Source organism: Octopus bimaculoides, chromosome 9, assembly GCF_001194135.2.
Source record: "Octopus bimaculoides isolate UCB-OBI-ISO-001 chromosome 9, ASM119413v2, whole genome shotgun sequence".
Lineage (NCBI taxonomy): Eukaryota > Metazoa > Mollusca > Cephalopoda > Octopoda > Octopodidae > Octopus > Octopus bimaculoides.
The window spans coordinates 256,091-269,659 of record NC_068989.1 but is presented as its reverse complement, the minus strand read 5'-3'; the positions used below and the strand labels follow the sequence as shown (position 1 = coordinate 269,659).

At 35.3% G+C, this 13,569-nt stretch overlaps 1 protein-coding gene across 1 annotated transcript in view; it reads right to left on the bottom strand.

Moving 5' to 3' along the window:
* Positions 1-237: 237 nt before the first annotated feature.
* The window catches only part of LOC106874717 (acid phosphatase type 7), a 26,061-nt gene continuing 12,729 nt past the window's right edge, over positions 238-13,569 (bottom strand). Inside the window, exons 3-11 of the mRNA XM_014922547.2 lie at positions 11,168-11,350; positions 10,317-10,342; positions 9,339-9,436; positions 8,549-8,617; positions 6,041-6,269; positions 4,636-4,764; positions 2,890-2,961; positions 2,299-2,436; positions 238-559 (exon numbers count right to left, since the gene is read on the bottom strand). Of these exons, the coding sequence (XP_014778033.1) occupies positions 479-559; positions 2,299-2,436; positions 2,890-2,961; positions 4,636-4,764; positions 6,041-6,269; positions 8,549-8,617; positions 9,339-9,436; positions 10,317-10,342; positions 11,168-11,350 (1,025 nt within the window). The 3' untranslated portion in view covers positions 238-478. The remainder of the gene's footprint in view (positions 560-2,298; positions 2,437-2,889; positions 2,962-4,635; positions 4,765-6,040; positions 6,270-8,548; positions 8,618-9,338; positions 9,437-10,316; positions 10,343-11,167; positions 11,351-13,569) is intronic.

The window sequence follows — 13,569 nt, the reverse complement described above, 5'->3', positions numbered from 1 at the left end:
TATTCTCCAGTGTTTACAACGATGTTCCATTCAATACAGACTATAAAGGGCAATGAGCACACAGAACAATTACGGTGACAGCATTTAAATCCCTGGTCAGCTGTAAGGCTCCCTGATAATATTATTCCAAGCATAAAAGTACTGTCACCAAACATTCTCTCATGCATAAAAAGAAAAACAAAACTGCTTCACTTGATGTCAAAATTCACTCAGATATAAAAAGAAATAAACTCCAGATTATTTTATCTCATTTTATTAAAAGAATAAACATATAAATATCTTCAGTAGAAATCGTTATATACATATATAACAACAACAAAATTTTTTTCATATTTAAAAAAAAAAAACCCACTTGAAATATTTCTGAAAAAAAGGTAAATTTAAGAGAGAAACAATTGAAATCTAAAAAAGAATGTTGATAGACTACAAAAGAAAACTAAACAACTTGGTTCTGTTTCACAAGAAAATTAAATAAAATTTAACTTCTAATCTTTTTACACTTGAAGTTTGGCTGATCTTGGCTTTTTGTAACCCAGATATCATCGATGATGACACCACCCTGAAAAGATAGAAATTTGAAAAATAAAAGTTGTTTTACCATTTGATTGGATACAACAGCCATTTTCTACTAAATTTATAGTAAATAACTATGGACAAGCAAAGATCAGCTGAAAGAAGGCAGGGGCATCTATGCTACAACTTCCAATCTAAGGATTCAGTTTTCTATAAGAATTGAATATATGTAACAAGTACTATAGAGACGACTTTGCAATCTGGTTCTGATTGACATTTAAGTGACTGAATTTTACAAGAAAAGGCATGAATGACATGATTAATGCAGTGAATGGAGTGATAGTGGTGGTCACTGAGATGCAAGAAGAACAAAAACTGTGGGAAAAGATCCTTTCACCCTTTAGTATTCAGTTTAGTAACCCTTTAGTATTCAAATGTAATGCTTGTTCATTTACATTGCTTTTGAAGTAATCATGTCTCATAGCTTTGGGATTTCGATGATGAATAACATTGTAGGGTAGGTGCAAGAGGCTTAATCTGGCTGGTTTCAACATAAAACAGGGAAAATATTTGAGTCAGATGCGGCCAGTTTGAATGTTAAATGGTTAAATACTGTATCCAGTATTTGGAAAGTTGGAAGTGAGAGTGATTGGTTCACAGTTGGCAGACAGAAGAAAGTGGTTGTCCATTTTGGTAATGGGGGACACTGTAGAATATTGAGATAGATCAGCATTCATAAAAGTCATTGAAATAAACGAGACAAAAGCCAATTAGAGAGATTCTTCAAAGTTGTTCTCTCTGTTTAATAAAACAAGCTAAGCCTCTTCCAACAAACATTGAAGGATTGTAATCACATGTATTAACCCCTAAGTATTATTCCATATAATTTGAATGTCTTTGTTCTGCCATCTAACTCCCAATGAATAACTATATCAGCTAAAACTTAACATAGCTAGAAAAAAATAAACAAGAATGAAAACAAAGTTTTCAACTTTCTTTTTCTATCATAGACATACTTCCAATGTCCTCTCAGAAGTTAATTCAACATTCTAGGCTGGGCAAAGTTCAGAGTTCCTACTTTTGTTGGTACTAGAGGGCCTCTCCCTCAGAATAAAAAGCAGATTGTATGATGCCTGTGCATGAACAGCCATGCTGCATAGCAGTGAAACATAGGCTGTGACTACTGAGGAGATGTGTAAGCTTAGAAGAAATGAAGCTAGCATGCTTTGCAGGATGTGCAGTGTCAGTGTGCATGTATGACAAAGTGTAAGCAGGTTGAGAGAAAAGTTGGGCATAAGATTTGATGTGCAAGAGAGACGACTGCACTGGTATAGTTATGTGATGTGCATGGAAAAGGACAGCTGTGTAAAGAGGTGCTGATCTCGAACAATGGAGGGAATCTGTGGAAGTAGTAGATCCAAGAAGCCATGGGATGAAGTAAAGAAGCATGATCTTTGAACATCAGGCCTCAGAGAGCAATGACAAGTGACTGAGACTTTTGGTGATATGCAGTGCTAGAGAATACCTGTCAAGCCAAGTGAAATCATAATCGTGGCCAAAGCCAGTGTCACGTAACTGGTATGTAAAAAGCACCTGTTACACTCTTGAAGGGGTTGGTGTTAGGAAGAGCATCCAGCCATAGAAGACCATGCCAAATCAGGCTGGAACCTGGTGTAGCCCGACAGCTTACCAGTGTCAGTCAAACTGTCTAACTCATGCCAGCATGGAAAGCAGACGCTAAATGATGATGATGATGATTCAAACTGGAGATATTGTTATACTCACCTTATCATCTGAAACCTGCTCTAGATGAATGTGTGTGTTATTGTGGATAGTTGTTAAAGTGTAACCATAATCATCGCTCTGAAATGCACTGTAGTTCACTGGTATCTTCATAAATGGATCTTGACCTTCAACGTTGCCCTGATGAGAGATCAAAATCATTTTTGTCAAAACATAAAAGACACAAACATATCAAGCAACAATTCATCAGTTGTACAGTAATTAGTGTCAGATTAGATCATTCTTTCATTTACGAGCAAACACATATTTTACAATCCCTCACTCACATCTGTTGTACTGACAATCTCATATTTTCTCCCTTATTCATCACCCATTCTTACTTGGAGATAAGGGATGCTGTTATAGATACATGGAGAGGTCTGAATATTGGTACTCTTTTTTCATATTCATTCCAGCCTCTATTCAAGCGAGAGAGAGTGTGCCTGATTGCTGTGTTACAAATGTGTCACCATCCTCATCAATTTGTCACCTTCATATATCATAATGGAATCTGCAACAGTCTTAAGTCTGCAAAAACAACCATGTACACACACACACACACATACACACACAAATGAAATTAAATATACTCACAGCAGAACCAGTCACTATGTGGACCGTTGCTTTAGGGTTTTTGTAAGGATTCTTTGTGGAACCATTCTTTACCTACGAAAATAAAATAGCATCATCATTTAACCCCATAAAAAAGCCCTTTGGTGATAATGGCACACATGCATATAAGTATGCACGTGCACGCACACACACACACACACACACAAACACAGTACATTGTGATAGAATTGAATCTACAACCCGTTAATTTCCACAAGATTTCCACTATATCACTGAAATTAACTTGCTTCTCAAAGATGTGAAAATTATTACAAGAATAACTCACACTGCAAGAACCATCCCAATTCTTATGTTTCACCAGCACCCTTATTTCAATTTGTAATTTCTCTAATAAAATACATACCCTTTAGTAGGGACTGAATCTATTAACCTCTGTTTCAGATACAAGTTTCCATGTCTCTCATTGCTACACTGGAACCCTCTCAAGCAATGAATTAAGAAATGAGAGTGGGTGACAGACAAGATCAGTGCAAGCTTAAAAAAGTCAACTAACAATACTAACTGCTTTTAAACTGTACAGCATTTAAATGTATAGGACATGAACGAGAAAACCACTTTCAAATAAAAGATTTGACTGACTCTTTCTATTAAGCTGCACCAAAACTGTTGAATGCCTTACGATAGTCAATCCATAACTGTGCTAAGATTTCGTCTTTTTGATGAACAGTTCTCGAGTACCATACAGTTTATTAATTGCTGGTCTTTGGAGCTGTATGAGTTTCTTTTGCTTTCTTTTTGTTCAAGAGGAAAGACATTGTTTTGATTGAGAAATTGGTGAGGATGGATGTAAGTATTTAGTACATGGTGGTCAAACAAATGATTGGCCTGTATTTTTTGGGGTTTCTCGTGTCACTTTAAGGAGTAGGTATGTTATCCCCAATATGAGCCAGTTTGGTGTCTTTTTGGGACTTCTGATGATATTCGAGAAACATTCCATTGACTGGTGGTGTGATGATGAGAGGTTATTCAGCTAAAAGTTGTCATTTTATCATGTCTAGGAGACTTCCACTCATGAGCTTTAGACAGAGCTTCAGTTAGTTCTTGCACTGTCATATTCTATCCTTGTTCTTCTGTCTCAGCCATTCTTTCTTCTTCTCTCCTAACCCAACCAGCTTCCTTGTTGAATTCTTTTCTATCACTCCATAAGCTTTTCCAAAATGTCACTACTTCCTTCATATCAGGTGTGTCTTATTTTGATCAAATGTTTCCTTAACACTCAGTAGAATTTCTTCACATCAGTTTTAAATATCTTGTTTCAGCTATAAAATTTATTTCTCTTTTCATATCTGTGTAAGCGTTGGGCCTTAACTTGCACTTTTTGCTTCACCATCCCTTTTGCTCTTCGGATTTCATTTATGTCTATCACACTGTACTTTCACTTTATCTTTCTAGTCATTCTCCTCTTTACATTATTTCCTTGGACAGTTTGTCTAAGATTGATAATTCCCATTGGAAACTCACAATTTCAACACCCCCACCCCCACCACCACTTCCATTATCTTTTCTCTTAGACTAGAGAGACTGCCATGCCACTTCACACTAACCCCACTCTTGAAGAGAAAACATAAAATAGTGACACTAGAAGTAAATTCTCTGTTGACTTTATTTGGATTTTTCTCTGTTATTGAAAGGAAAGATCATTATTTCAAAATGTTCCGCTGTCTCAGTTGTCTCAAACAATCGTTTAATAATAGAAACCAAACTCACCATAAAATCATAAACGGGGAAAATTCTTTCATATGAATGTTCATGGGCTGAGAAATAAATATCTACACCATAATTACAGAAAAGATCTTCCAAGCCTTTCTCAGGTTCAAATGCGGTGCCGATCCGTACCTGACAATAAATGGAAGACATAAAATGAAACTCAATCAATATGCATACAAGGGTTTGGACAAAATAATGGAAACACCTTAAAATTTCAAACAAATTAATTTTAATATGGGGTAAGACCGCCTTTGCCAGTAATTACAGCTTGAATTCTACAAGGTATTGACTCGTTCAAAAGTCTGAATTGTTTCCAAAGGAATTTTTGTCCATTCTTCAGCTGAAACAGTCTCCAGTTCTTGTAGTGATGATGGTGGTGGAGGAGGCATTTCATCTGCCGTTACATTCTGAGTTCAAATCCTGCCAAGGTCAACTTTACCTTTCATCCTTCCAGGGTCAATAAATTAAGTACCAGTTGCATACTGGGGGAGGGAGGTCAATCTAATCGACTGGCCCCTTCCCCAAAAATTTCAGGTCTTATGCCTAGAGTAGAAAAGAATATCAACTTCAAAAGAAAGGGAATTGAGACACAACTTAAGACAGCACTTTTGTGCTGTTGTTGTAACTATAATGAACCACAGAGTGAGAATCTCACTGATTCCAGATTGTAGTCAATGCATTGACTGTAGCACAACTTTGAAAAATATAATTTTGGCAAATGGTAGTGCTATAATTCATTGAAACAATTTGCGGTGCAAGTTCTTTTGTTTATGGTCAAAAATGAAAACATTGATCATATTAAACATTATAAACAGCAGTTTAGCACAGAAAAGAGAAACAGCTCTCTCTCTGTATCTGATTACACAACACAGTGGCTTTGTTAACTATATATTCAGAGTACCTACTTACATCTATATGGATAAGCCATTAAGAGTTAAGGATCTTGTCCACTCATGTAACACAATACGAGCAATAATAAAATTACATTGATATGATCGTTGGTTAAATCTTTTATTACTTGGTCTAACTAGCATTTGAAATCACCAATAAGCTTGTAGAAAAGATGGTGATTAGCAGCAGGTTAAATTTATAACAAAAATAAAGCAGGTGATAACACATTAAAAGTAACATTATGTTTTCAAAAAAATATCTTTGTTTAATCCAGCTAATATAATGAATACACCATTGGTTAAAAAGATATCAGATTATCTTAGTTTTAAAGGTGGGATGGAAGTTTATATTGCAAGTTATTAATCATGTTAGTATGGTGGATATTACTAAAAGCATCAATAAGATAAACATTGCAGTAGTTTAGTGCTTTTTGGCTGGAATACTCCATCATTGAACTGGTATTGTTTTCCTTAGCTCGAAGTAAATATAGGTATTGAATGCACTTTCTACTTACAGGATTGGTTTTGTTGTTACACATGGAAGGATCATCATTATTAGAACAGTACATTGGCTTATGAGCCATAGCTATAATCCATGGACGTTTGGCACGGTTTTTAGGGAGATTAGCTTCTTCCAGATCTTTCTTTAACCAGTAATACTGGTAATCCATATAGTGATAGTCAACATAATAGTAATAAACTTCTGAACTGAAACTTATAATGTGAGCTGGACCAATGTTGAAGCTGTAAAGAGAAGAATAATGAAAATTTCATTCACCCGTTAAAGTAAATCACTTCTCAGTCTAGAAGACAAACTGACTTGAAAATATTTATATTTGAATGAAAACTTTCAGTTATAATTTTATGTAAGATTCTTTTGTTATAAACAACAGCCTTCATACATTATTTCCATAAATAAAAACATGCAATTTTATTAACACCCTCCAAATTCTTGATATTTTCAAAATGACCTGAAATACATGAATGTTTATCATTAATAATTATCATCATCATCATCCTTGTTTAACATCCGCCTTCCATGCTGGCATGAATATCATCACAAAAGGGTTTAAGATACAGATCCCTAACCCAAAAGTTGTGCATTTTAGATCTTGCAAACAACACTAAACTCTTGTGCAAAAGAGAATTACATTAAACAAGCTTACAGTCAATTTTGTGAGTTAGAATTAATCTAACTTCACAATTACTTTTATGATAATTTGGTGTAACACTATAATCCACAGGTCTAATCTACAAGCAGTTCTTATTTTTAGCCCTGATCAGAGTTCGTCATTAGATTTTAGGAATCAGTTTACAGTGTGTCCCATTCCAAAGAAATACGCCAACTACTGTCTTATTACACTCATTGCCAGCATTTCAAAGGTACTAGAGACAACCATTAACAACAATCTTCTCCATCATTTTGAATCCCTCTTTAAAGCTAACCAATATGACATCCAAAAAGTAAAATCTAGAAGAGTCCTATTCTCTTTCTCTACTCATCAGTTAGCTCACATCCTTGAGAAATTTCGTCAAAACACTGTGGTTGCTCTTGACGACACCAGCAAAGTTTCCAACCATGTCTACTGTGAATATTTTGCCTGACAAAACTCCCTTCCTATCAGCTTTACCTAGCTTTCATATTGCAAGCTTTCTGCCAAATCCTTAAAGCATGTATTGATGAGGGCTCTTTCTTTCATCAACAGCTGTTCCCTCAGAGTTTAGTTTTCACTTTAATGTGCCTTCCTCATCATCTACTCTGGTGAGATCAATGCTAATAATGCAGCTCTTGAAATTTTTGTAAGTCAACACCTACAAGAAAGACATGAGCAAGAAGGAAATTCCTGAGAAGGTAATGTTCTGGGAGGGAAGAACTGGGTGTAGTGATAGTGGGGGGGGGGGGATTGGACATATGGATGATGAGTGGAGGAGAGACATGTGTGGGTTAAAAATGCCTGAGTAGAGGTCATATAAACCTAGCTAGTTGCAAGGAGCAGAAGGCTTTAGAGTTAAGGGATAAAAGGAAGAGAGAAAAGACAGCATATCTGTGTGTTGAAACTAAATTGTAAATGGTTTCAGCCAATTAGTCATGTGGCTCTTCTCCAGAAACAGCCAAGGATGACTGTGCATACAGCGACAGTATTATGCTACATGTGAAAGCAATGCTGCATTATGGCCTTATCTGAGCTTTGCTGAGTGTCAATGATTGTTAGGGGCTGAAATATTAATGATTTCATGAACAAGGACCTCTAAAACATCTACAATAGGATCATACTATATTGTCTCCTTCAACAGTACATCAAAGACACATTCACAGCACATATCAAGAATACATTATCACAGCCCACCTTACCCAATCCAATCAACCTGAATCCTCAACGTCACTAGAAATGTTAGGCTGTATCATCACTCAGGATTCCTCCTCATGAATGCATAATCCTTAACACAAACAATATTGCAAACACTGAACACTGTCTCTTCACAGCCAGAAATTATTTCACCTCATTCAAAACTATTTCTCCCACATATGTGTCCCCTACATTCTTTACTAACCCTAACCCTCCTCCCAGAATCATCACCTTTTGGACTTTCCTCTTGCATTTTCAACTTGCAGTTGTTCAAATTGATGACATCATCAATTCACAAAGCAAAATTAAAGCCAAATGTTATCGTTATGTAGGTACAGCAAATACAAACCCCATTTGCTCTACTTTCTTCATTACCATTAATTTTAATTATTTACAATTAAGTTGTCTTCAATATAATTTGAAAATAATTTGTAACTGCTAAATTTTTAGAATGACTGAGCCTCTTAAGTAGTTTCGTAATAAACTGTCCAACCCATGCCAGCATGGGCAACGGATGTTAAATGATGATGATCTAAACTGACTACATATTACTTTCTTCATTATTTGTACCAACTTGGTGTCCTTTTGAAATGTCGTAGTTAACAGATCTGTATCATGGAGGTACTCAAACTTACTCAAGACTAGAAGACATTAAGAAGAATAAAAATAACACACCTATAAAACATGTTCTCTCCATCTCCATTCTTTGGCATTGAAAATCTACTCTTGTAGTTGGAGAAGTTACTAGAAACGAAGAAGATAAATTGATACAGTAAGAATAAATGTTTCTAATTTATAATAATAATAATAATAATCTTTTGGAAATAATCTGAAGGAAACAGCAAAAAAATGAGCAACTGGAAGGTTGTTACAGCTATGTCCATTCACCGGTTTTGTATATCAAGGACTACACTATTTAGTGTGGCCTTCCTATTTTGAAGACAGTGAATTTAAATTGAGAAAGGTTTGGCTGATATCTTTAATAGGTTGAGTAACTGAGGCGGGACTTCCATAGCTTTATGGAAGTGATAATTAAAAATTTTGTGAGTTGTTTAGAGAAATGAAAAGTTCCAGTTGTGATAGATTTAATGATGGCTAAACACAATCACAGAGAACTGCACATATTCGATAGGACAACAAACTACCAGCCAAGATGTCTAAATTTTAAATGAACAACATCAACACCAATATTGTGTCTCTAACCAAGACACTTTAAGTCCATAGGGGTTATTGATAAGGCATATTTATGATTGTAAGCAGAGGTAACACTGTATGTTACCTTGCAGAGTTCAGTTAAAATCCTACCCTTGTTATAGCTTAGAGAAGGTCTAGATCTTAAATTAGACATAAAGACAAAGTTTTAGTGATCTCTGAACACTATAGCAGTACTAGTGATAAGAAACTGTTAAACAATTATTTGACATAATTCTTTAGAATATTTTATACATGAATTTTTCATACTTACTATGCTTCTTCGTGGTTACCAGGACATACCATATATGGGATATAGGCAGCAATCGGTTCAATCTGGAGCATAAAAGCATCTCCCATTCGAGCATTATCCTTTTCAAAAAATTAAATACATTAGTAACCTAGAAAGGTATGTGTGTATGTGCGTTTATACATGTCTGTTATTGTTTTATATAGAGTTTTGTATATTCATACAGGTGAACAGGGGTCAGTATGTGTCTTGCAAGCTTGGACATTTTCTTGTGAAGGCACATGGCTTAGTGATTAGAGTATTCAGCAGATAATTGTAAGGTCATGAGTTCAGTTTCTGGCAACACATTGTGTCCTTGAGCAAGACACTTATTTCACATTACTCTAATCCACTCCGCTGGCAATGATGAGTTGTACTGTAGTTCAAAGGGCAGGTGTTGTCACATTCTGTGTGTCACACTGAATCTCCCTGTAAACTATGTTAAAAGTATGTATGTCTGTGGAGTACTCAGCCATTTGCATATTAATGTCATGGGTGCTTTTTATGTGGCATCAGCACACACTAATGCTTTTTACATGACACTTTGGTTTTAGGATATTAATTCTGTTATGGTGGTGAAGACTTCTTGAGTATTATCACAAGATGCTCATTCCAAGGAGAAATTATAAATTCTTAAGGTAAACAGGAAGATGACAAATGTATGAACATTAAAGCAAACTAAATACCAAAGTGACATGAATGTGTATGGGAAAGGATGGAGGAGGTGGGGTGGATAACCACTCCAAACCAATCATTGAAAACCCCCACCCTGCACTAACTACTAACTTCTCCCAAACTCTACCCTTCCATAACCTGCAAACACATCTGGAGCAACCTCTTTCAACCAGGCTGAGCATGTCATTGCAACAATATTTCCCTCTCCACCTTCACAATCACAAAAATTCTCAAGGACCTTATGGAGAGAGAAAAGTAGAACGGAAGGATTGGAGCAGAATCACTTACAGTATCCATGTTGTATGCCAAATCACCTAAAAAGAAAAGAAAAACTAACTTTAGTCTTCTTTTGATAATTGAGGAAAGTTTTTACATGAGTGAGCATGCGTACACACACACACACACACATACACACACACAGAGTTTTATGATAGCCTACATGATGTCATTCAACTGTCCAAAAAAAGCAACCAAATCTCCCTCACACCTATAGCTAGCTACAGTATGTCTAAATAAACAACAATGTATCTCAGATTATTATATTTCCAGACAATGTAAGGTCATGAGTTCAGTTTCTGGCAACACATTGTGTCCTTGAGCAAGACACTTATTTCACATTACTCTAATCCCCTCCGCTGGCAATGATGAGTTGTACTGTAGTTCAAGGGGCAGGTGTTGTCAAGGTTACATTGTTTAAGATTCTCAGTCAACAGAACAGAATGAGCATCAGCCTCTTTTTCTAGTTTCTCTATCAGTGACAAAAAAAAAAAACATTTCCATTTCTGCCTGAAAACTTTACTACAATTAAACGATCTATGCACAAAATCAGTTATTTTCATAATTCTATTATACTTTATGCAACGGAAAGGTGATAATGAAGCATTTTTCACACTTTGGCCTGTTGCTCTAAAGTCAGATCAGGACATAGAACCAAGGAAAACTACATTTGTCTTGTGAAAAGTCATAAAATAGTGTTTATACAAAGATCCTGTCATGATTGATGGAAATGAATAACATATTTGGATTTAGCTTGGAAACAGGCTTCAGAAACACTTGTTGATTCAAGAGAAACATTTCCGTTTGCAAATTATGTAGACCCATGATGTGTACCAATGTAAAAAATTGACAAAATTTCTCACCAACATGTAAAATAGCATCAAAGAATCCACGCTGTGCACCTTCTTGGAGTCTTGGAATAGAACGTCCATTTACATTACCCATATCTCCATAAACTGCCAGTTTAGGACTCCAATTCTGACCAGATTTCATTGCTTTGAAGAAGAAGATTCCACTCCATCCTTTTAAGCCTCCACAATGATACCCTGGAAATAGAACAACAGTTACAATTCTTTAGTCATAATAAGGTAAAAAGTATATTAAAAACATGTGTATGTATATCTGTCTGTCTGTCTAACTGTCTATCAATCTGCCTGTCAGTCTGTTTGTCTATCCATACATATATATTTATTTATATCATGTCGTATCTCTATCCTTATAAAAAGTAAAGTTTATTTGCTTGTTTGTATGTTGACTGCTGAAAACACAAAATGTAATTGATTATATTTCAGGTTTTTTTTATGTCATTTAAATCAATCTCACCATTCTGCAGATAACTGTGCCCTTATTTTCCGAAAACAGATTGTGGGGGCCCGAGTTGGTGGTGGTGGTGTGTGTGTATACACACACACATACATATATATTGAGGTTATAAGAGGTAATGGTGCCAAGAAGACTCAAAGGTGTCAGGTAATGTTGAGTAAGTGCTATGGACAAACTATAGTTAAGCTCCAGGTTTGGCGATTATGCGAACGAGGAGTTCAACGTAGGTCATATATTAGCATGCATATATATAAAAAAATTAACAGAATGAGATAAAAATCCATTATTACAACTGCACTTCCTTTATCTGCTTTCCTTAATTGTAATATCTTCATTATTTTGAAGTTCTGTTAGTTCCTTCCATTGTGTTGTGCTGAAGTTTGAGTTAACTGTCTGTTTATGCATGGTGTGGTAGGGTAGGTTCTCAATGTGGTTGCAGAATTCATCAAGATTTTTATTTCTTCCTTTGTGCTCACTCTTGTTTTTGACTAGTGAGTCATCTTCATTATTGTAATTAGTTAATGCTTCTGTGAGTCTTAATTTTCAACAGAATTCTATTATACTGTCCTCCACTTCATTTTGGTTAGCTCTGCATGGAGCAGGGGGAATTTTAACCCTTTTGAGAGGATGTCTATTTTTGTGCTTGAAAGAGGTTTAGTTGACAGGTTAATTATCTAGAAGGATCAGAATTCCTTTTCAAAGAAGAACAAAAATTCAAAATCAAATCTGACTTTACTTGTGCTTCAGAAAACCTGAATTAGATTAAATAGGGAAACCGACTTCATTGAAAAATATAAGCCAAAACTTAAGCATTTCTAACATTTTAAAATCAGAAAACTTACCTCATTGAAAAAAATATATAAAGCAAAACCTAACCACTTGTAACATTCTATTCCTTCTAAACGAAATCATGTTAAATTAATAAAACCTAGTCGTTCTCAATATTTTTGATTATCTCCCTTATACTGTAAAAATCTCTGATTACAACATTTTTTTTCTAACAACGATTTAAATATATTCTTTAAACATATAACACAAGCAAGCTTCTGTAGTTTTTTCACTCTATTTTGTCTTTTATTTATATATATATATATATATATATGACGGTAGCATGTCAAAGCACCCAGTATACCCTTGGAGTGGTTGGTGTTAGGAAGGGAATCCAACCGAAGGAAACCATACTAAATCAATCTGGATTCTGGAGCAGCTTTCCAGTGTGCCAACCCAGTCAAACCATCCAACCCATACCAGCATGGACAACAGACGCTAAATGATGATGATGATGACGACATATATGTGGATATATTTCAATACAGAGCAAATAATTCACAAGGAAAAAATAATCTGCAAAGATATCATTGTTATCTAGCGTAACACTTTAAAAATGATAATAACAGAATCGATAAAAGAGGCGATTGCAGCCCCCCACTCCCAAAGAGCATTAAATAACTGAAGGATTGAAATTAATGAAAGGACATACCAAGTATGTCTACCTGCTAGAAATAACAGTCAAAACTCTTATCTGAATTGTCAAAATACACTGATAATAATAACTACAGAATCAATCGTTGATTTCTGCATGGCGTGGATGTAGGTGTCTTCAAAACAAACTGGATCTCTTCCTATTACGGGTTCCAGAGGAGCCTACCTCATGGCAAGAAACACAGATGAGGGCAGCACCCATTGATCAAATGCCACATATGACAGGAGGTTCTAAGTAATGGTGTAGCTCAGTCAACGGTGGTGCTCCAGCATGACTGCAGCTTTAAAGCTGAAACATTTTAAAATAGTAAAATAAAATAGTATACACACACACACACACATATATATATGTATATACACACATATACATACACACATATACGTATATATGTATACACATATATGAATACACACACACACACACACACACACACACATATATATATATATATATATATAT